At 34.5% G+C, this 22080-nt stretch overlaps 1 protein-coding gene across 1 annotated transcript in view; it reads left to right on the forward strand.

Annotated features, from left to right (window-relative positions):
- Window positions 1-21753, forward strand: part of XPO1 (exportin 1) — a 41007-nt gene extending 19254 nt beyond the window's left edge. Inside the window, exons 5-25 of the mRNA XM_043917699.1 lie at window positions 6918-6979; window positions 7208-7252; window positions 7931-8112; window positions 9465-9513; window positions 9597-9716; window positions 10810-10938; window positions 11592-11750; window positions 12742-12939; window positions 13276-13414; window positions 13619-13800; window positions 13880-14036; window positions 14128-14291; window positions 14598-14732; window positions 15062-15245; window positions 15725-15831; window positions 17817-18011; window positions 18708-18876; window positions 19285-19419; window positions 19505-19664; window positions 19744-19840; window positions 20680-21753. Coding sequence (XP_043773634.1) covers window positions 6918-6979; window positions 7208-7252; window positions 7931-8112; window positions 9465-9513; window positions 9597-9716; window positions 10810-10938; window positions 11592-11750; window positions 12742-12939; window positions 13276-13414; window positions 13619-13800; window positions 13880-14036; window positions 14128-14291; window positions 14598-14732; window positions 15062-15245; window positions 15725-15831; window positions 17817-18011; window positions 18708-18876; window positions 19285-19419; window positions 19505-19664; window positions 19744-19840; window positions 20680-20826 — 2915 coding nt within the window. The 3' untranslated portion in view covers window positions 20827-21753. The remainder of the gene's footprint in view (window positions 1-6917; window positions 6980-7207; window positions 7253-7930; window positions 8113-9464; window positions 9514-9596; window positions 9717-10809; window positions 10939-11591; window positions 11751-12741; window positions 12940-13275; window positions 13415-13618; window positions 13801-13879; window positions 14037-14127; window positions 14292-14597; window positions 14733-15061; window positions 15246-15724; window positions 15832-17816; window positions 18012-18707; window positions 18877-19284; window positions 19420-19504; window positions 19665-19743; window positions 19841-20679) is intronic.
- Window positions 21754-22080: the final 327 nt, after the last annotated feature.

Here is a 22080-nt window from a genome sequence, read left to right on the forward strand (position 1 = left end):
TTCCATGAGGATTTCAGTGAAGGAGGAATAGGAACATTGTTCTGGATTCCTTTGGATGATAAAGTAAATAGGACAAATAGCTATATTTTAGTGACTCTTTGTGATTATTGGTGGTGGTTTAAGTCGACAGGTTTGTAATAAGAGTATGACATGGGAAAAGTGCCTTCCTTTCTGGCCAACAGGCACATATAAAGATGCTCAGTATCACTAGTTATTAGAGAAATGAAAATTGAAACTACAATAAGGTATCACCTCACGCCATCATCAGAAAAGCCTACAAATAATAAATGCAGGAGAGGATGTGGGGAAAAAGGAACTTTCCTATACTGTTAGTAGGAACGTAAATTGGTGCAGTCAGTATGGAGAACAGTATGGAGGGTGCTTAAAAAACTAAAAATGGAGTTACCACATGAGCCAGTAATCGCACTCCTGGTCATATACGCAGAAAAGATGAAAACTCTGATTCAAAAAAAATATATGAAACCCAGTGTTCATAGTAGTACTGTTTACAATAGCCAAGACGTTTTTGCTCAGTCACTAAGTCGTGTCCGACTCTTTGCGACCCCGTGGACTACAGCACACCAGGCTTCCTCTCCTTCACCATCTCCGGGAGCTTCCTTAAACTCCTGTCCTTTGAGTTGGTGATGCCATCCAATCGTTTCATCCTTTGTTGTCCCCTTTTCCTGCTTTCAATCTTTCCCAGCTTCATAGTCTTTTTAATGAGTCGGCTCTTTGCATCAGGTGGCTGAAATATTGGAGCTTCTGCTTCAGCATCAATTCTTCCACTCAATGTTTGGGGTTGATTTCCTTTAGGATTGGCTGGTTTGATCTCCTTGGTATCTCAAGGGACTCCAAAAGAGTCTTCTAGCACTACAATTCAAAAGCATCAAATCTTTTTCCATGCCAAAGAAAATAAAGTCAGTCGTTGTTTCCCCATTTATTTGCCATGAAATGATGGGACTGGGTGCCATGACTTTTTTTTTTTTGAATGTTGAGTTTTAAGCCAGCCTTTTCACTTTCCTCTTTCACCTTCGTCAAGAGGCCAAGAGCCAAAACGTGGAAGTAGCCTAAATACCCATGGGCAGATGAGTGGGGAAAGAAGTGGGTTGTGCATGCACTCAGTGGGATATTACTCAGACATAAAAAAGAATGAAATAATGTCATTTGCAGCCACTTGGATAGACCTGGAGATTATCATACTAAGTGAAGTAAGAGGACAGATGTATCATATGTGGAATCCTTAAAAGTGATACAAATGAGCTCATTTAAACAAAGACATAGAAAACAAATTCATGGTTACCTAAGGGTTTGAAAGGGGAGGAGGGATAAATTGGGGATATGTGATCAATAGAAGTACTACTATATAAAATAACAGAGACCTACTATACATATAGCACCTATATTGTGGTATATTGAGTGTCAATAATCTTGTAATAAACTGTAATGGAAGACCATCTGAAAACACGTGTGTTGTTGCTGTTGTCACTAAGTCATGTCCAACTCTTCTGCAACCCCAGGGACAGTGTAACCCACCAAGCACCTCTATCCGTGGGATTTTCCAGGCAGGAATATTGTAGTGGGTTGCCATTTCCTTTTCCAGGGTATATTCCCAATCCAGGGATTGAACCTGTGTCTCCTGCACTGGCAGGAGAGTTCTTTAGCACTGAGCCGCCAGGGAAGCCTATGTGTATACAGGCATGTGTGTTATGTATATATAACTGAGTCACTTTGCTATGCATCTGAAAGTAACATTTCTTTCTTTATTTCTTTTTTTACGGAAAGGAAAAAGTTTCAGTTACACATGGCTTTTTGATGAAGGGATGTGATTATAGAGCACACATTTAAAGTGAGTTTAAGCATTGCACAATGGTTTGGGCCAGACTGAACTCAGTGTTGCCTGATTGTAGCTTCCTTTTGTGATAGTGTGTCAAGGCGCTCCATTTTCTGTGGTGTATGAAAGTTAGCTACTATGAAAGCAAGGGATGTGATTCTGCAACTTTTTCACTCGTATTTTTCTCTTAATGGGTAGAATTCTATACTTGGTTGAAAATATAATGATATTAATGATATAAAGATAGTCTGTATCACTGATTAGCTAAGATGCTCATGAACAAACTTAAAATTTAAATTTAGAAAGGGCATTTTGCCTCTATGGGAATATGGCACCATTGGTGTGTTGTAGTCAGTAAGTTCCCATTTTAAAGGGTTTTAGTGAATCACATTCTGTTAATGCATTTCTTTTACCTTGTCGTTAAGTGTTTAATATTTGCAAGAACTTCCTGGGGGGGGGGGCGTGGTAAGACTGTTAATATTGTTGTGTAAATAACTTTCAAGATGATATATATAACTATTAAGTCCGATGGGAGTTCAGTTCAGTTGCTTAGTTGCGTCCAGCTCTTTGTGACTCCATGGACTGCAGCACCCCAGGCCTCCCTGTCCATCGCCAACTCCTGGAGTTGACTCAGACTCATGTCCATTGAGTCGGTTATCCCATCCAACCATCTCATCTTCTGTCATTCCCTTCTCCTGCCTTCAATCTTTCCCAGCATCAGCGTCTTTTCCAATGAGTCAGTTCTTCGCATCAGGCGGCCAAAGTATTGGAGTTTCAGCTTCAGCATCAGTCCTTTCAAAGAATATTCAGGACTGATTTCCTTTTGGATGGACTGGCTGGATCTCCTTGCAGTCTAAGGGACTCCAGACAACACCACAGTTTAAAAACATCAATTCTTCGGTGCTCAGCTTTATAGTCCAACTTTCACATCCATGCATGACTACTGGGAAAACGATAGCCTTGACTAGTCGGACCTTTGTTGGCAAAGTAATAATGTCTCTGCTTTTTAAAATGCTGTCTAGGTTCGTCATAACTTTTCTTCCAAGGAGCAAGCGTCTTTCAATTTCATGGCTACAGTCACCATCTGCAGTGATTTTGGAGCCCAAGAAAAGATAGTCTGTCATAGTTTCCATTGTTTGCCCATGTATTTGCCATGAAGTGATGGGACCAGATGCCATTATCTTAGTTTTCTGAATGTTGAGTTTTAAGCCAACTTTTTCACTCTCTCAAGAGGCTCTTTAGTTCTTCTTCGCTTTCTGCCATAAGGGTGGTGTCATCTGCACATCTGAGGTTATCGATATTTCTCCCGGCAGTCTTGATTCGAGCTTGTGCTTCCTCCAGCCCAGCCTTTCTCATGATGTACTCTGCATATAAGTTAAATAAGCAGGGTGACTATATACAGCCTTGACGTACTCCTTTTCCTATTTGGTACCAGTCTGTTGTTCCGTGTCCAGTTCTAACTGTTGCTTCCTTACCTGCATACAGATTTCTCAAGGCAGGTCAGGTGGTCTGAATTTTCCAGAGTTTGTTGTGGTCCACACAGTCAAAAGACTTTGGCATAGTCAATAAAGTAGAAATAGATGTTTTTCTGGAACTCTTGCTTTTTCGATGATCTAGCAGATGTTGGCAATTTGATCTCTGGTTCCTGCCTTTTCTAAAACCAGCTTGAACATCTGGAAGTTCAGAGTTCACATACTGTTAAAGCTTGGCTTGGAGAATTTTGAGCATACTTTACTAGCATGTGAGAGGAGTGCAGTGGTGTGGTAGTTTGAGCATTTCTTTGGGAATTACATGTACTTAAATCTCACCTTTTTAGCTAGCTACTGTTGTTGTTATCCGTTTATGAAATTGTGTGGATTATTTGGTGTTGCTTTGTTTTTATTTGAAATGAGACTGTCAAAGACATTTTTCTTGATAATGAGAAAAATAAGAGTTATGAAAGATTATTAACACACAAACTCTTGGATAAGGAGCATTCATGTGCCATAAGCCACCTTCCAGTGAGTATTTGGGCATTTTTATACTAGTGTACCATATTTTGAAGAAACTATGCATGGATGGTCCTTAAGTTTTCTTGGTTTCTAGAAAAGAGCTTAGAAGGCTGCTGGAAGGAGTATCCTGGTCTCTCCATTCTGAATAATTGGAAAGAGATAATGTCTGATTAGTATGGTTTTTATTGGATATGAAGTCTTGTAAAGATAGTTCTTGTTTTAAGAAATTTGTTTTATTTATAAAACAACTGAAGAAACTGAAAATTTTTTTTCCCCCCAACTGGCAGATGAGTTAGCTCATTTGGCACAAAGAAAGAGATGCTGGGAATAAAGGAGTTTTGTTTTTGTCAAGTCTAGGATAGTTTTCTGTTAAATCTCAGAAGCCGAGCTTTCTCTGTTACTTGTAAACATCTGACTTTTCTACCTTGATATGTGTGACACCATTTATTTATTTATTCTTTTGGCTAAGCCACATGGCTTGCAGAATTTTACCTCTCAAACAGGGATTGAACTGAAGCCATGGCAGTGAAAACCCCAAATCTTAACCACTAGGCAACCAGGGGATTCCCACCATTTCTTTTTTCAAAGGTGTAATTCACAATTTTAAAACTATTCCTAATTGACTTCTTTTACTCTTTTAATTTTGGTAAATAATGGGAAGAAGTTTGGGGAGGGCATTATGGTACTTAATCATACAAGGTGCATAGCAGGAGGAGATTCTAAACAGACACTGTGTGCTGCAGTACTTGATGGAAAAGGTCTTCACATGTAGTTTCAGTGCTTTGAATGGACACTGATCATTTTAGAGTGATATTTAGTGATACTAAGTTGAGACTTAGTTTTGTCTCTCAGATCCTTACAGGTTGTGTGTGTGTATTTACTACTTATTTCACATTTTTCCCGTTTCATCTTTTGCTCTTTACTCCATCTTATACATGAATTTCAGAAGTCTCTGAAAAAAAGTTATTTAGTTGCTATTAGAGTTGTAGACTTAGTCTGATTCTGTTTTCTTCTGAGGCTGAGAGAAGCCTCCAAACTCATATGGAGGTAGAAATTGTAGTTCCACTACTGTTCGATGTTTTTGCCTGAATTTAGAGGTTTCAGAGTGATGTTTTCTGTTTATTCAGAATGACTCTTTTTCTTAATTTTTTAGGGGCCTTAATGACAGTAATTTCTCTAAAGAGCAGAAAGGTCAACAATACCAGAATTGTTTTGATATGATCTAATGGATATTAAGGACACGAGATTGTTGTGTGGGTTATCCTAACTAAATGGTATGATTTAGCACTCATTTTAAAATAAAACTAGTTCCCCTAGTTCTGGGTGTTTCTTTCTTTTTAAATCACTTTATTGAATCTAAGCTTGGTTTTATTTTGGGTGTCCACAAAGCCTCTTTTTTTTTTTTTTTTTTTTTAATAATTTTAGACAACAGAAACGTTGTCTAAAATGTTGCCCCCATAAGTACAGAATGTACTTATACCATTTAGTTTTTCCTACTAACAACTTAGTTTGTCCTGGAAGTTTTGCCGATTTGTTTTATCATTCAGTTCATTCATTGGGGCTTTCCTGGTGGCTCAGATGGTAAACAATCCACCTGCAATGAGGGAGACCTGGGTTCGATCCCTGGGTTGGGAACATCCCCTGGAGGAGGGCATGGCAACCCACTCCAATATTCTTGTCTGGAGAAATCCCCATGAACAGAGGAGCCTGGTGGGCTACAGTCCATGGGGTCACAAAGAGTCAGACACGACTGACTAAGCACACACCGCATGTTCATTGGTGGATCCTGTCTACAACAGTTATTACTGGTGCCTTTGCCTAGTGTAGAAGTTTTTAAAATGTCAGTAACAGTTTTCACTGGATTATATGTGTTTGTGTATATATAGTTAAATCTTTGGTAACTGGCAGGCAGTTTTTCAAATGATTCTTATATTGTGGATATTGATAATACTTAAGGTTACATTTTCAATTGATTAATAACCTTTACTATGTGTCTTTGTTTTACTTGTGAAATTTTTCATCAATTAGGAAAATATTTTTATAATTAATGCTTTTTAAAAGTTTTGTTTTTATTTGGAATGTTGAAATGGCCAGTTCCACCATAATTAATAGAAATAATTTTCAGTTACCAATGAAGGAACCGTGGGGTCAAAGAGTGAATTTAACACTTAACATGATCATGAAAATTGCTCTATTGGGGTAGTTTTACAATCAAATAGGCATTTTGTTTCCTAGGGTTGATTATATTTCTGGGTAGCTGTTTCTTATAAATTAGCATTGGTCAATGGATATTGAGTCCAGTGTAGATTTGTTAGATGAGAGTTGGGACACAGTTTTATAAACTTTAATTTGTATTTCTGAAGTTCAGATAGCTTTGAAAATTTGAAAGTCTTCATAAAGCATTTGGTGGCAAAAACTAAATTATTAAACAGATGTGAAATTAGTCTTTATTTTTCATAGGGAGAGATAATTTGTTGGATTAGGAAATCCTGTTTCAGATCCTTTCGGTATATTAATTTAAGGTGAACTACATTACTTTAAAATTTGGAGGGGACGTATAGTAGATAGATGCCCAGTAAATTCTGAATGATGCAAATTAAAATCAAAGACATGAAATGTTAACTGTTGAAAGAATAGGTAATGCTATAAAGGTATCCTTAAGAATATAAATAAAAACTTTTTTCTTAACTTTTTTTTCTACATTGTAGAACAAACAAGGTAAAATTACTTACAGGATTAGCTTAGTGCTGTAAATAAATTGACAGGGATTAACATCTGACTTTGTGTTTCTTTAAAGGAATCATAAGTTTCCCGTTGTGGTTTGTTGTTTTTTTTTTTTAATTTAAAAATCACAGTTTGGTATAGTTGGCTGTGTAGCATTAAAGAATATCTTAGAAGATAATAATTCATAGTTGTCAAACCAATATTTTGTCTTTCTTCACAAAACTGAAAAAGTAGTAGTACACATTTTTCCCCATAATGTCATAACTGGTGATTGGATTCAGGTGTATGATCTGATCTGATCTTTACTCTGCCCTCCCCCTACCCAATTTTATAGCATGCTATAAAGTTCTGAATAATTTTTTTTTTAATAGGGATTAAGAAATACGTTGTGGGCCTCATTATCAAGACATCATCTGACCCAACTTGTGTAGAGGTAAGAGCTTTTTTGGAAGCTACTGTGAGAGTGTAAAATCATTTAAATATTGGATCTTGATCTTAAACCCACTTCTGTCACAGACATATAGACACATATGCAAATCATTTATGATAGATCTGCAGTCACTTTGTTCTTTCTGCCGGGCATGGATGGGGGGCTGCCTGCATTTGTTATTTATTATATCAATTTTTTTAAGTCCTCGTTTAAACTTCTTTCTTTTCTTAGAAAGAAAAGGTATATATCGGGAAGTTAAATATGATTCTCGTTCAGGTGAGATTTTACTTGATATATTGTTTTCCCTGAGAATTAAGTGCTTTCCTGAGAATTAGGCTGATAAATTGAACAAAGTATTCTATTTTATTGATTAACTAAACATCTTGCAAAGTGGTGATAGTAGTCCTCACAGTGTTTACAATAGTTAGCCCATTGTCTAACATTTAAGGTTGTTAATATGCTGTGGTAGTATTTACAAAGAGCACTACAGTATTTACAAGTACTGTAAAAACTTCACTTCTTTGGCTCCAATATGGGTTGGACTCATTAAAAAATTTTTGCCTCATATTTTTTCTTTCTTTTCCATGTCAGCTATCTCAGTCTTAACTGATGCATTTAAAAATTGCTTTGAGTTCAAGCATCCGTTTAATTGATCTTTATACTTTACCTGTTTTTTAAACTTTCTATATATCTAACTAGAAATTTTTAATTTACATAACTTTTAAAATATGTACAAAAATCTTCCTGAGAATGGAGCATTTAAGACATAGGACTTTGTAGTTTCTACTCAGTATATTCTATATAGAGACTGGAACGTTTCCTGTCTTGATAAAGGGGAACAAAATGAAGGGTGGTTGATAATTTGCTTCTGCTTTTGGTATCACAGTTTCTATGAAGTTTGTTTATTTGCACTTGACAAGTGAAAAGAAATTAACACTTTCTATTTTATTTTAGATACTTAAACAGGAGTGGCCAAAACACTGGCCAACTTTTATCAGTGACATTGTTGGAGCAAGTCGGACCAGTGAAAGTCTCTGTCAGAATAATATGGTGATTCTGAAACTCTTGAGTGAAGAAGTATTTGATTTTTCTAGTGGACAGATAACCCAAGTGAAAGCTAAGCATTTAAAAGACAGGCAAGTAATTGCTTTAGAATTTTTAAGCAATTTTTCAAACAATTTCAAGAAATTGGAGGTAGATTATAAATATTTAAGAAACAAGTTAATACATTTTAAATTCTTTTTTACTTCAAATTTAAATAATGCTTAAATACCCTAATATTCTAAATTGGGGAGGCTTGAAAAATATGTATGGTATTACAGCAAAGTAACTTCATACATGTTATGTGGAAAGAATATAGATTAAGAATTCCCAGAAAGCTCTTGGAAGTCTGTTTTATATGGTGCCTAGTTAATTACAGGTCCAAGGATATGACTTGTGTCCAAATGTCTACTGAATTCTGCTGTTCCTACATTTTATCCATTTTCCTATAGTTAACACCAGAAACATGGCAGATTTTATTTTCTTCAACATAGTAATAAAAATGTGTTTAGTCATTATGGAACAAATATTTTACCTTTGTGTGTTTAAACTAGCTTCAGAATTTAGAATTTTTATCTCTGGTTCGGTGTGTAAGCACAATGGATTAGGGATATTTAACACTGCTTCTTTCCATTTGGAGAGTTTTATTTCAACTGTCTGGATTTAAAAGACTAGATTAAAAAAATAATAATAATAATAAAAATAAAAGACTAGATTGAGGGATATCCCTGGTGGCCCAGTGGTTAAGACTCAGAATTTCCACTTCAGGGAGCACTGGTTCAATCCTTGGTTGGGTCATTAAGATCCTGCAAGCCATGCTGCATGACCAAACTAAAAAAATTAGTAAAAGACTATGTTAATTGAAATTTTTCAAATAGATTAAGGATGACATAAAAACCAAACCTTTAAGAAAGGAAATTAACATGCCCTTTATAGGTGAGTTTTAAAAGAATATTTACTCATAGTTTTAGTAACTAATTTATTTAAATATTTATTTATTTACCTGGTGGCTCAGACAGTAAAGAATCCGCCTGCAGTGTTGGAGACCTGGGTTTGATCCCTGGGTTGGGAAGATCCTTGGAGGAGGACACAGCAACCCATTCCAATATTCTTGCCTGGAGAATCCCTGTGGACAGAGGAGCCTGGCAGTCTCCAGTTCGTAGAGTTGCAAAGAGTCAGACACAAGCAGCTTAAGCACGGCACATGTATTTATTTGGCTGTGCCATGTCTTAGTTGTGGCATGTGGGTTCTAGTTCCCTGACCAGGGATCAAAGCCAGAGTCTTAGCCACTGGACCACCAGGAAAGTCCCAACTTCATAACTTTCGATGAAATTATTGATACCTGTGTTTATAAATAGAAGTAACTCGGGTTTTAATGGCTGCTGAAATGTTGTTACTCTAAACAGTTACAGCATTTCTTCTAAACTGATCACTTTTTTTTCTTTAGCATGTGCAACGAATTCTCACAAATTTTTCAGCTTTGTCAGTTTGTGATGGTAAGTGTTTTTAATTTCAGTTTTTAAAAAATAACTATATTATTATAGGAAGATGTTAATTGAAAAACATGTTTTTATTGTAGGAAAATTCCCAAAATGCTCCACTTGTACATGCGACTTTAGAAACGTTGCTCAGATTTCTTAACTGGATTCCGCTTGGATATATTTTTGAGACCAAGTTAATCAGCACATTAATTTATAAGGTATGTGAATGCATTTCAGTTATTTTCTTATAAATAAAGTTTGCACAACTATGCTTTTGAATAGAAAAACCAATCTGCATTCATAACCATAATCAGCCTTATTTCTGAGATGAGAAAACTGCTGAGAACTTTTCTGCAGTTTCAGCTACTGATTTTTAAAAACAGTGTCAGAATCTTTTGATACTGTCACTTTACTAGGCAGTCTCTTATATTCTATGTGAACAACTAATTGTTTGCAGTAGCATGTAATGCCTATATAAAGTCTTGTAATTGTTTATCCAGAGATATTCAATTAACAACTGGTTGTATTTTCAGATGTTTTCTAATCAAATGTAATGAATAAATTATGTATTTAATCAAGACCCTCTAAAAGCAGACTATTATAACTTATATTTGGGGCTTTGTAGTTCAGGACTTGATGGGGTCATGTTCTAATGTGAATTTACTATGTTGGAGCCACCATTTTATCAATAGAAAGTTTATTTTAAATTGCTTGCTGTTGTCAACAATACCACGGGAAATGTTGGGCATTTATGTACTTGTACAGATACTTACTTTGTGCAAATTTTAATACATGTAAGTGTTGGTCAATAAGTATGTCCATTTTTAAGGCTTTTGATGCTCATCAAATTGCCACCCACAAATGGGAGGCTACATTTATTCCTTCTTAACAATAAAATATGAAAGAGCCAGTTCCCTACATCTTTGTTAATCTTAGGTATATTGCTGATCTCTTAGAATCTTAAACAATTATAATATTTTCAGATTATACAGAAAACATGTCTTTAAAAGTCATGTAGTAGATGATGAGAAAAGTTTCTAAGCAACTTCGTGTTTTTCAGATGTCTAAAGACACATCAAAAGAAAGCACAGTTTGCTTTTAAATTTTACTGTCCATTGGGTGGATAATGAAATTTCCTTAAAATATAGGTACCAAAAACCTGTATCACCACCTATTTGCCAGATTTTTTTCCCCCAGTGTTCCTGATTTCTAAATCCTTCATTGTTTTTTTAATTGTTAATTTTAAGTAAAGTGTTCCAGGCCATTTAATTTTATGCTCCCTCTCTCCCCCCATTCTTTTAATTAAAATAGTTCCTGAATGTTCCAATGTTTCGAAATGTCTCTCTGAAGTGCCTCACTGAGATTGCTGGCGTGAGTGTAAGCCAGTATGAGGAGCAATTTGTAACGCTATTTACACTGACAATGATGCAGCTAAAACAGGTAATGTAACACTCTTATTAAACTGACTAAACACTTTTAGTGCCTTAGAAAAAGTTGGATTTCAGTTGAAACATTTCACCACAGCTTAACATTAATAGATCAGTGCAATTTTGTGTTTATTATATAAAATGAAGGGTAAGCTAGAAATTTTGAGAATCCTTGAAATAAAGGTTCTGGGAATGTTTTGATAATTAATTTCTGAAGAATTTAAAGTTTTGGTCACTTGGGGTTTAATATTCTGCCTTTGACCTTCCATCTTTTAAATAAAGGAATCAGCTAAGTCCTAGTTTGACTAGGTATATATGAAATTATCTAGAAGGTTAATCATAAAACTACATTGCTACATAATATGTTTGTAATCTGAATCAACTACATATTTGAACATTTTTAATAACACTAAGGTGGGAAAACTGATTTAGGAAAAATTTCAAAGGATCATCTTTAAGGAAATCTTACTATGCTATTGATTTAAAAAACAAAAGCTAGGACAGAAAGGTACAAAAATGGATATAATAGACCAAGGCATTTTTTTTAAAGATAGCTATTTAACTCCATATGTTTTAAAATTAATAAAATGTGGGGGAAATTTAGAACTTAAATGTAGTATCTTTGTTGTTATTTTGAAGGCTTATGATCCATATTTAAATTTGCAGATGCTTCCTCTAAATACCAATATTCGACTTGCATACTCAAATGGAAAGGATGATGAACAGAACTTTATTCAAAATCTTAGTTTGTTTCTCTGCACCTTTCTTAAAGAACATGGTCAACTTATAGAGAAAAGATTAAATCTCAGGGAAACACTCATGGAGGTAGGCTTTGTGGAGCTTTTGGCTTCTGAAATTAATAATAATTTTTTTTTTTTTTTTTTTTTAATAATAATTTAAACTATGCTTTTGTTCTAAAATTCTTTTGACTTACTCTTTGACATATCTTATTATTTGTCTGCACAATACAAGTACATGCTGTCAATTCTGAATTCTAGTCAGAAGCCAAGTATCCTGATTTCTGTGTTCTATTCAATGCCAGATCAGTAATTTATAATGAAAATTAAATTCCAATAAATGTGCGTATGGGTCATTTCTAAGATGAAAAGTCTAAAAACCTTATTTTATAATAGAGGTGTAACAACATACAACTTTTAAATTGCGTGGGTGGTGTTTAGTACATTCACAGATTGCACGACTGGCAGTTAGTCCATTCACAGTGTTGTCAGCCATCTATCTATTCTAAAACATTTGTTCATTACCCACGAAGGATAAAGGTACCTGTTGAAACAAGTCATTCCATTCTGCTCTTCTCTCTAGTCCCTAGCAACAAGTAATTTGCTTTACAACTCAATGGATTTACCTATTCTAAACCTTTCATATAACTGGAATTATAATGTATGGACTTTTATTGTTACTGCTTTCTTGCACTTAACATATTACCATGTTATAGCACATGTCAGTACTTCATCCCTTTCATGCAGAATAATATCCCTATGGATATACATCATTTTTTGTGTCTGTTCATCTGTTGAGCATTTCAATTATTTCTCCCTTTTGCTGTTACCAAATATCATTTGATGTCCATATTTTTTTACAGTCATGTAAGTTTCTTAGCATGTTGTAGGACATGTCAGAAGAAAGCACACTTTGCTCCTATACAATTTCTACTGTATATTTGGTAAATGATGAAACTTGAGAGTGTACAAAAAGCAATGTGAAATTTTATTTCCCATTAACATAGCAAATGGAAAGCCGTTTAAGGTTGATTAGTAATGTCTAAGGATTGTTTTAATAGTTTTGGTCTTCTGTGTAGGCCCTTCATTATATGTTGTTGGTATCCGAAGTAGAGGAAACTGAAATCTTTAAGATTTGTCTTGAGTACTGGAATCACCTGGCAGCTGAACTCTATAGAGAGAGCCCGTTCTCAACGTCTGCCTCTCCATTGCTATCTGGAAGTCAGCATTTTGATGTTCCTCCTAGGAGACAGCTGTATTTGCCTGTATTGTCCAAGGTAACAACAGTGTGTGGTTGAGTGTGCTTTCTCTGATTTTGGAGGACCAAATGAAAATGCTGGCTTTTATTTTTTGGCTGAATCTATCCAAGCACAACCTGTGAGTTTGTTAGGAATGCAAATGAGATGCAGGAAAGTTAACAGTTGATTTTTGTCCATGTTTAGATTGAAAATTATTGTAGAGTTACATTTTAAGTATGTTTATTGTTTTATATTGTGGGCATGATTTTGTTCGGTATGTTGGTGTTGAGTGCCATTTTTTTGAGAGTGGGAGTTATATTTGATGTAACTGATTTCAGAGATCTAACAGATTTTTTTTTTTTAATTGTTGAATAGGTCCGTTTATTAATGGTTAGTAGAATGGCTAAACCAGAGGAAGTATTAGTTGTAGAAAATGATCAGGGAGAAGTTGTAAGAGAATTCATGAAGGATACAGATTCCATAAATTTGTATAAGAATATGAGAGAAACATTAGGTAAGTAAATAAATACTACTAATTTAATCCTTATTTTTAAAAATTCTGTTCTTTTGTGGAAATACTGTTTAGGCAACAAGGCATGCTTAGTTTCTGAGTCTGTTAATAGCCATCCTTATTAGGGTGCTGTTGGTCTTAGTAAAAATCTTTTTTGCTCATTAAGTTTTGCATTTTAAAACATGGAATTTTTTTCCTTCCTTGTAGTTTATCTTACTCATCTGGATTATGTAGATACGGAAAGAATAATGACTGAGAAGCTTCACAATCAAGTGAATGGTACGGAGTGGTCATGGAAGAATTTGAATACATTGTGTTGGGCAATAGGCTCCATTAGTGGAGCAATGCATGAAGAGGATGAAAAGCGATTTCTTGTTACTGTTATAAAGGTATGCAAGAGATAGGTGTGAACTGGAACCTTGATAGTGTATTTTACTGTAAATGACTGAAATTTTTCTCACTTTACAGGATCTATTAGGATTATGTGAACAGAAAAGAGGCAAAGATAATAAAGCTATTATTGCATCAAATATCATGTACATAGTAGGTCAATATCCACGATTTTTAAGAGCTCACTGGAAATTTTTGAAGACAGTAGTTAACAAACTCTTCGAATTCATGCATGGTAAATCCTGTTTGCTTAATAGATTTTATTTTTGCTTAATGGAAAAAGCAAAATTTTTTTGAATTTTTTTTTTTATTTTTGTTTTGTTAAGAGACCCACGATGGAGTCCAGGACATGGCTTGTGATACTTTCATTAAAATAGCACAAAAGTGCCGCAGGCATTTCGTTCAGGTTCAGGTTGGAGAAGTAATGCCATTTATTGATGAGATTTTGAACAACATTAACACTATAATTTGTGATCTTCAGCCTCAACAGGTATGTGTATCAGTAAGCATATTTTTCTTTTTCTTTTTTTCAGTAAGCATATTTTTCTTAGAAAATAACTACTGCTTTAATGAGAATTCATTAATAGGGGTAGAACGCCACTAATGGATTAAATTCAAGTGTTTCTGTGTTCTAATTTTTATAGTGAGGCAGAAATTCAATCAGAAGTGTGTTAAACTGATTTACTGTTTATCACTGACATGTTAACAAAATTAGCTTAAGTGTGTAAGTGAATTATTTGTATGTGATTTTCCTTATTATGATGTATACAAGTAAAATGTCTGTCTTTTAACATAGGTCCATACATTTTATGAAGCTGTGGGGTACATGATTGGTGCACAAACAGACCAAACAGTACAAGAACATTTGATAGAAAAATATATGCTACTTCCTAATCAGGTTTGGGACAGCATAATCCAGCAAGCAACCAAAGTAAGTTTTAGTTACTTTTTGTAAAAGTTCTGATGGAATCTAAGAAAGTTACATTTACAAAAGTAGTAAATTTAGTACCTTGACATGTATATCTGATCCATAGTGCTTTGTGTGCTTTTGCACATTGAAAGAATGGTAACATTTTTATTCTGTTTGGATGATATTTTGGGAAATACTTTCCTCCATTCTTTAGTGATAAAGACTTTTGCAGTACTTTTACACTTTAGGATTATATATGTGATGGTGGTTTGTAGTAATGTGGGTAATTTTTTTTGCTTCAGCAAAAAGAATTCTGTTACAATAAATGGAGTTGTGGTTTGTTCTTACAGAATGTGGATATACTTAAAGATCCTGAAACAGTCAAGCAACTTGGTAGCATACTGAAAACAAATGTGAGAGCTTGCAAAGCAGTTGGACACCCATTTGTGATTCAGCTTGGGAGAATTTATTTAGATATGCTTAATGTATACAAGTGCCTCAGTGAAAATATTTCTGCAGCTATTCAAGCTAATGGTAAGCAATTCTGAATTCTCATGAAATGATATATTAAGTCAGTTCTACATTCACTGCCTTAGCCATAAGCATTTAGCACTTTTGACAAAATACCTCCCATGCTTTAGGCAATCTTCAACAATTTTTAATGAGTCGCACTTGCCCCTTTCCCTTATAAAATTAGTCTCGTTTCCCAGGAAATTAGTCTGTGTCCTCTCGTTTTTTGGGGCATTCTGGGTGGCTGAGTCGGGAAGATCCCCTGGAGGGGGAAATGACAGCACACTCTAGTACTCTAGTCCTCTTGCCTGGAAAAATCCCGGGGACAAGAGATTCTGGCAAGCTATAGTTCATAGGGTTGCAAAGAGCTGGACATAAATGAGCACTAGCACTCTTTGTCTTTAGGTTTTCTAATGGAGAGTGGAAACAAATATTATCTGAAGTACACTGCCAGTGTAGAATTTTAGTTGTCAAATTGGATTCCACCTGATTCTGTTTTTTAGGTGAGATGGTTACAAAGCAACCATTGATTAGAAGTATGCGAACAGTAAAAAGAGAAACTTTAAAGTTAATATCTGGTTGGGTGAGCCGGTCTAATGATCCACAGATGGTAAGTGAGATGTCATTTTTGTTTTTTAAAGTTGATACTGCACTCTCTAGAATGTGTGCATTTAGCTATTTAAAAGGTAATTTAGATGTTTACATTTGGTGTTACTTTATAGCATTCTATTTATTGGAGTTCTGGAGTTTGTTAAAATAGTAAGATCCTTTCTCCAGGGGATCTTCCCAACCCAGGAATTGAACACAGGTCTTCTGCATTGCACGCAGATTCTTTTACCCGCTGAGCCACCAGGGAAGCCCAAGATATATGCCTTCTTCCAAAGAAATTTCTGTTGGTAGGGGGAGGGTGGTGATTTTTTTTGGGTCATTTTTACTTTCCATGGATAGAGTTCAAATGAAATTTTTTTTCCTGATGGTTTTGGGAGCCATTTGTAAAGCTGTCATAAGAGCTGTTTACCTTCTTAGTGGGAATAAGCAGTTTCCTAGTTGAAAGTCTCTTTTGTTGTCTTATTCCTGTCAGTCTTAAATGGTTTTCAGAAAGTAACTAGCTCCATATGCGTGAACTTGGGAGAGCTGTTTATGTTTAGTTATTGTTAAACCTTTCGTTCTTTGGGTCCTTGGAACATTATGATAAATCCTTTCCTGTTCATCACTATTGTGTGGAAGTAGCATTGAAAACTGCGCTACTTACTTTCATAAATTTGATATTTTACTACTGTTCCTATTGATAATGGAAAATTTTTTCAGGAAATTACCAAGGTATCAAACTAGTTTGCAGCTAAGATTTATGTTGAACTTTGGGGCTGTGAATTCAAAGATAGTCAAATAATTCAGATCCAGTGTGTAGGAAAATAAATTCAATGTTAAGAGTGGAAATATGAGAGTGGGCAAGGAAAGGATAAGTGAGGCATGGGTATGAAGTATACAGTATGGGAAATAGTGTATAATAGTCAAGAACTAATATCTTTTTATAGTGACAGACCATAACTAGATTTAATGTGATCATTTTAGAATGTATAAAAATATTAAATCACTAGACTGTGTTAATAGGAACTAATGTCATGTAGGTCAAAAAAAGGATGTAACGTACAAACCTGGTATATAAAATTTACACTGCTGTATGTTTTATAAGAAAGTTGAGTAAATCTTAAAACATTTTTATCACAACTTTTTTTCTGTTTGTATCTATATGAGGTGTTATATATAAGATATCTATGATGATCACTAAACTTATCTTCTATAATCATTTCATGATGTATGTAAGTAAACTTGTACAACTTAATCACGTCTGAGTAGAACTTAAAGGAAGAAAAAGAAGGGAGAATCGGTTCTAGTTAAGAGAAAACCTAGTAAGTAAAAGAAAAATAATTTTGTGCTTATCCTTCAAATCTTACTAGGCCTGTTTTGTGTATTGGGACACTATTACTGTTTAGTTAAATGAAACATGATCATATTTATTGAGCACATCTTAATGGAGGATGTATTATAAAACATAAGAGTTTACACCTTAGACTGTTTATTGGGAATCTCGGAAAGCCTACCACGGTCTTTCTGGCATAGTGTAGTTCCTTTTTTGAGAGTAAGTAATGGTTATTATTTCTGATAAACTATCGGTTCGCATTCATTAAATTTAAAAAAGCATTGATGGTGGATGTCTGATTTTGGTTAGATATGAATACTTTGGTGTACAGTTAGGCTTTACCCTCCCCATGCCTCACACACAGACACACAGTATCCCTAGAATCCTGGTCCTGCCATAATACTTAGAGCTAGTCACTTGATTGCAGGCCCCAGTTTTCTTTAATAAGTATAGATTTAAACTGTACAATGGCCATGGCCCTTTTCTGCCTATTTTGAGTTCTTGATTTTTCTTTGTAAAGTTCTAATACACCAGAATTAAAGCCATAAGAGTTTCCATTTTTCAGTAGATAATCAGCCTAAATTAAGTCTTACAAGGTGACATTGACCTAGCTGCTTAGTAAGTTAGCAAGTGCCTGGATTAAAATTAAAAGTTTTCTTATTTTTTTTAAACAGGTAGCTGAAAATTTTGTTCCTCCTTTGTTGGATGCAGTTCTCATTGATTACCAGAGAAATGTCCCAGCTGCTAGAGAGCCAGAAGTACTTAGTACTATGGCTATTATTGTCAACAAGTTAGGAGGACATATAACAGCTGAAATACCTCAAATATTTGATGCTGTTTTTGAGTGCACATTGAATATGATAAATAAGGTATGCATTTTACATTTCAGTTACATAATGGCAAGTTTTACAGTTATTCATATAACTTTTAAAAGCGTAAATGATGGCTGTCTATGAGCATAGCATAAATTTTAGGCTCTGATGTTAAAACATTTGAACTTCTAGATAAGAAAAGTACTTAAGAAAAGTACTTGTTTTTAAATTTGCCGAAGTTTTTTATTCAAATAGCAGCTAGCATTTATTTAAAACTTGAAACATTTTAGTCACTGGGTTTTTAGTAAAGTGTAGTATATGCTTATAAAGAATGGGAAAATGTATTAACCAAAAGAAAAACATGTAAATATACGTGTACACATTTTACACAGTAGACTTTTCTAATCTGTGTTACTGATCTCAAAGTCACTTTAAAGTGGTAGCACATCTCTAGCAAGTCTCAATGCTAATAGAAAATGTGACAGTCTTTGTGGGTTTTGTTAAGTTCTCTTTATAATAAGATGACCTTGTATTCCTTCATATTGACAATTCATTTGTGTAATGGATAGTAATTTTGTTCTCCCTTACCAGGTGAATTGTATTATCTGTGAGTTTGACTTTCAGTAGGCCATATATCTTAGGTCCACTAACAACTCCAAATATTTATAATGAATTAGGGCTTGCTTTCCCTCTTCCATCTAATACAGTTTAAGGCATTGAAACTTCTATTTTGTTCCCACCATTTATTTTTAGGACTTTGAAGAATATCCTGAACACAGAACGAACTTTTTCTTACTACTTCAGGCTGTCAATTCTCATTGTTTCCCAGCGTTCCTGGCTATTCCACCTGCACAGTTTAAGCTTGTTTTGGATTCTATTATTTGGGCTTTCAAACATACCATGAGGAATGTAGCAGATACAGGTAAATAACATAAAAATGATGTTCTTTATTCATTTGCCTATCAACCCACAATCCACATACAGACACTTAAAGACAGACACCCATCTATCTATGTATTCATAGTTGCAGACAAGAGGTATCATCACTTCACTTGTCATGGTTTTGTTTGAGTGCATCAGTAATGGATGTGGAGAGAATCAACTAAACCTTAAGAAATAATGGAAAGGTGGTAATGGTTAGATTAGTCTGTAAGTAAGCAGTCATTGATTCTAATTTAACTCCATTACTGAGTCAAGATAATTTAGGCAAATAATTGTCTTCAGTTTAAGAAAAAAAAAAAACAAGAGGGACTTTGAATTGTTTAATAGCTGAAGTACTATTGTGAATGTTGTCAGTATGAAATAACTTGGTTGGCTTTATATCTTTTAGGCTTACAGATACTTTTTACATTGTTACAAAATGTTGCACAAGAAGAAGCTGCAGCTCAGAGTTTTTATCAGACTTATTTTTGTGATATTCTTCAGCATATCTTTTCTGTTGTGACAGACACCTCGCATACTGCTGGTAAGAATTTAAAGCTGTAAAAATTCTATGTTCCTTCTGATTGTTATTACATCTTAGAGTTTAATGATGTCCTTCTTATCAACAGGTTTAACAATGCATGCATCTATCCTTGCATATATGTTTAATTTGGTTGAAGAAGGAAAAATAAGTACACCATTAAATCCTGGAAATCCAGTTAACAACCAAATGTTTATTCAGGAATATGTGGCTAATCTTCTTAAGTCCGCATTCCCTCATCTACAAGAGTAAATATCCCTTTTTATAAACTTAAATTTTTTTCAGGGTTTTTTTTTAAGCGATTAATCATTGTGTTTTAACTTGCAGCGCTCAAGTAAAGCTCTTTGTGACAGGACTTTTCAGCTTAAATCAGGATATTCCTGCATTCAAGGAACATCTTCGGGATTTCCTGGTACAGATAAAGGTATGTATTTTATTTGCAGTTTCAGAAATATTGAGAGTAAATACTGATTGAATTCTTGCATCCAGAATTGACCACTTTTTGTAATGAGCAAAATAAGTGTGCTTTTAAAATAATGTACAGTCTTACTCTTGAGATAGATTACAGAAAGGAAAACTTTAAATCAAGGCCAGAAGAGGAGATAGGTTTAAAATGTTTGCGGTAACTTATGTCTATTGCAACATTGTGATTGAATCCCATAGATATTTTTAAAGGAGTAGGGGGAAGGAACTACATTGATAGTTCCTCTTGGGATTTTCCACATTGTTAGTACAGAATTCATTTTAGGGGGAACCATGATGATTAGCAGATACCAGCCTGTTTTTTACTGCTGTTAGAATGCTTTGTTGACTTATGGGAAGAGGAATTTTTGTTGTATCACATCGTGTTTTAAAGAAATCAAAAAGAGTTGATGAATTCTTGTCCTTATCTATTAAATAAGAATTGATCACACATAACATATGCAGGTTTTCCCCCCCTCCAAAATACAAAGTTTTTTTTTTTTAATTAGGTGTAAAAAAAAAAGCTAATTCGTAGAGTTATAAAGGATGAAGATTGATAACATAGCTATGAGGACACTGATAATATACTTAAACTTGATCATTAGTCTTTCTTATTATCATTGCTCTTGAAGTATGTTTTATATGGGGCATTATACTATCCCTCTTTTGTAATCTTTCCCTCCCAACTAACACATTTAGTTTTTAATTCAACTGTGTAGAATTATATATATAATTTAAGCCCAACGATTGATGGATAAATTACATTGCTAAGTATGATGACAGTTAACTATCTTTTCACAGGAGTTTGCAGGTGAAGATACATCAGATCTCTTTTTGGAAGAACGAGAAACAGCCCTTCGACAGGCTCAGGAAGAGAAACACAAACTTCAGATGTCTGTCCCAGGCATCCTCAATCCACATGAGATTCCAGAAGAAATGTGTGATTAAAATCAGAAGTCATGCTGGGTTGTTTTTTTTTTTTCTTCTTCTTCTTTTTTTCTTTTCCTCTGCAACTCTTGTTAGCAGATGAAAACAGCATCTGGATATTTGTCGACCAAAATGATGCCAATTTGTAAATTAAAATGTCACCTAGTGGCCCTTTTTCTTATGTGTTTTTTGTATAAGAAATTTTCTGTGAAATATCCTTCCATTGTTTAAGCTTTTGTTTTGGTCATCTTTATTTAGTTTGCATGAAGTTGAAAATTACGGCATTTTTAAAAATTTTAACTTCATCCCCATTTTGTGGCTGGGATGGGGGGAGGAGGCAAATCCAATTTGAACATATACTTGTAAATTCTGATGCGAAAGTATACAATTTTTTCCTGTAAACAATACCAGTTTTTAATTAGGGAGCATTTTCTTTCTAGCCTGTATTTCAGTCTAGAAGAAAAGATAATGAGTAAAACAGATTGCGTTGTTAAAAGGATTATAGTGCTGCATTGTCTGAAGTTAGCACCTCTTGGACTGAATTGTTTGTCTAGACTACATGTATTACAAGTCTGTATGGCAAGTTTGCAGCAAGATCATGTGCATATCATCCCATTGTAAACGACTTCAAAAAATATGGGAACACAGTTAGTTATTTTTACACAGTTCTTTTTGTTTTTGTGTGTGTGTGCTGTCGCTTGTCGACAACAGCTTTTTGTTTTCCTCAATGAGGAGTGTTGCTCATTTGTGAGCCTTCATTAACTCAAAGTGAAATGGTTAAAAATATTTATCCTGTTAGAATAGGCTGCATCTTTTTAACAACTCATTAAAAACAAACAAAACAGAACTCTGGCTTTTGAGATGACTTATACTAATTTACATTGTTTACCAAGCTGTAGTGCTTTAAGAACACTACTTAAAAAGCAAAATAAACTTGGTTTACATTTATTTTCCCTTTATTGGCTCAAACTTATTCCTGTATTAATGAAAGCGGTTATTTATGTTTAGGTATTAGGTAACATTTTTAAATGAATTTTGATAACTGTTGACTTCCAAGTATTATTTTTAAGGTTATTGAGTAAAGGCAGCACTTGTATAAAATGAACATGTTCCTGAGATACCTTCTGTTCCCAAGAAACAAATCCCTCCTGTGACAGCTTGCTTGGCGCACATTTTACCTTTACTTGCAGTTAAAAAGCATCTTTCCTCTGGTTAGGAGCTGGGGGTAACAAAGCTGTAGAGTCCCTACAAAATATGAAAAGGGAATAGAAAAAG

This window comes from Cervus elaphus, chromosome 11 (genome assembly GCF_910594005.1).
Source record: "Cervus elaphus chromosome 11, mCerEla1.1, whole genome shotgun sequence".
In the NCBI taxonomy this organism is placed as follows: Eukaryota; Metazoa; Chordata; class Mammalia; order Artiodactyla; family Cervidae; genus Cervus; species Cervus elaphus.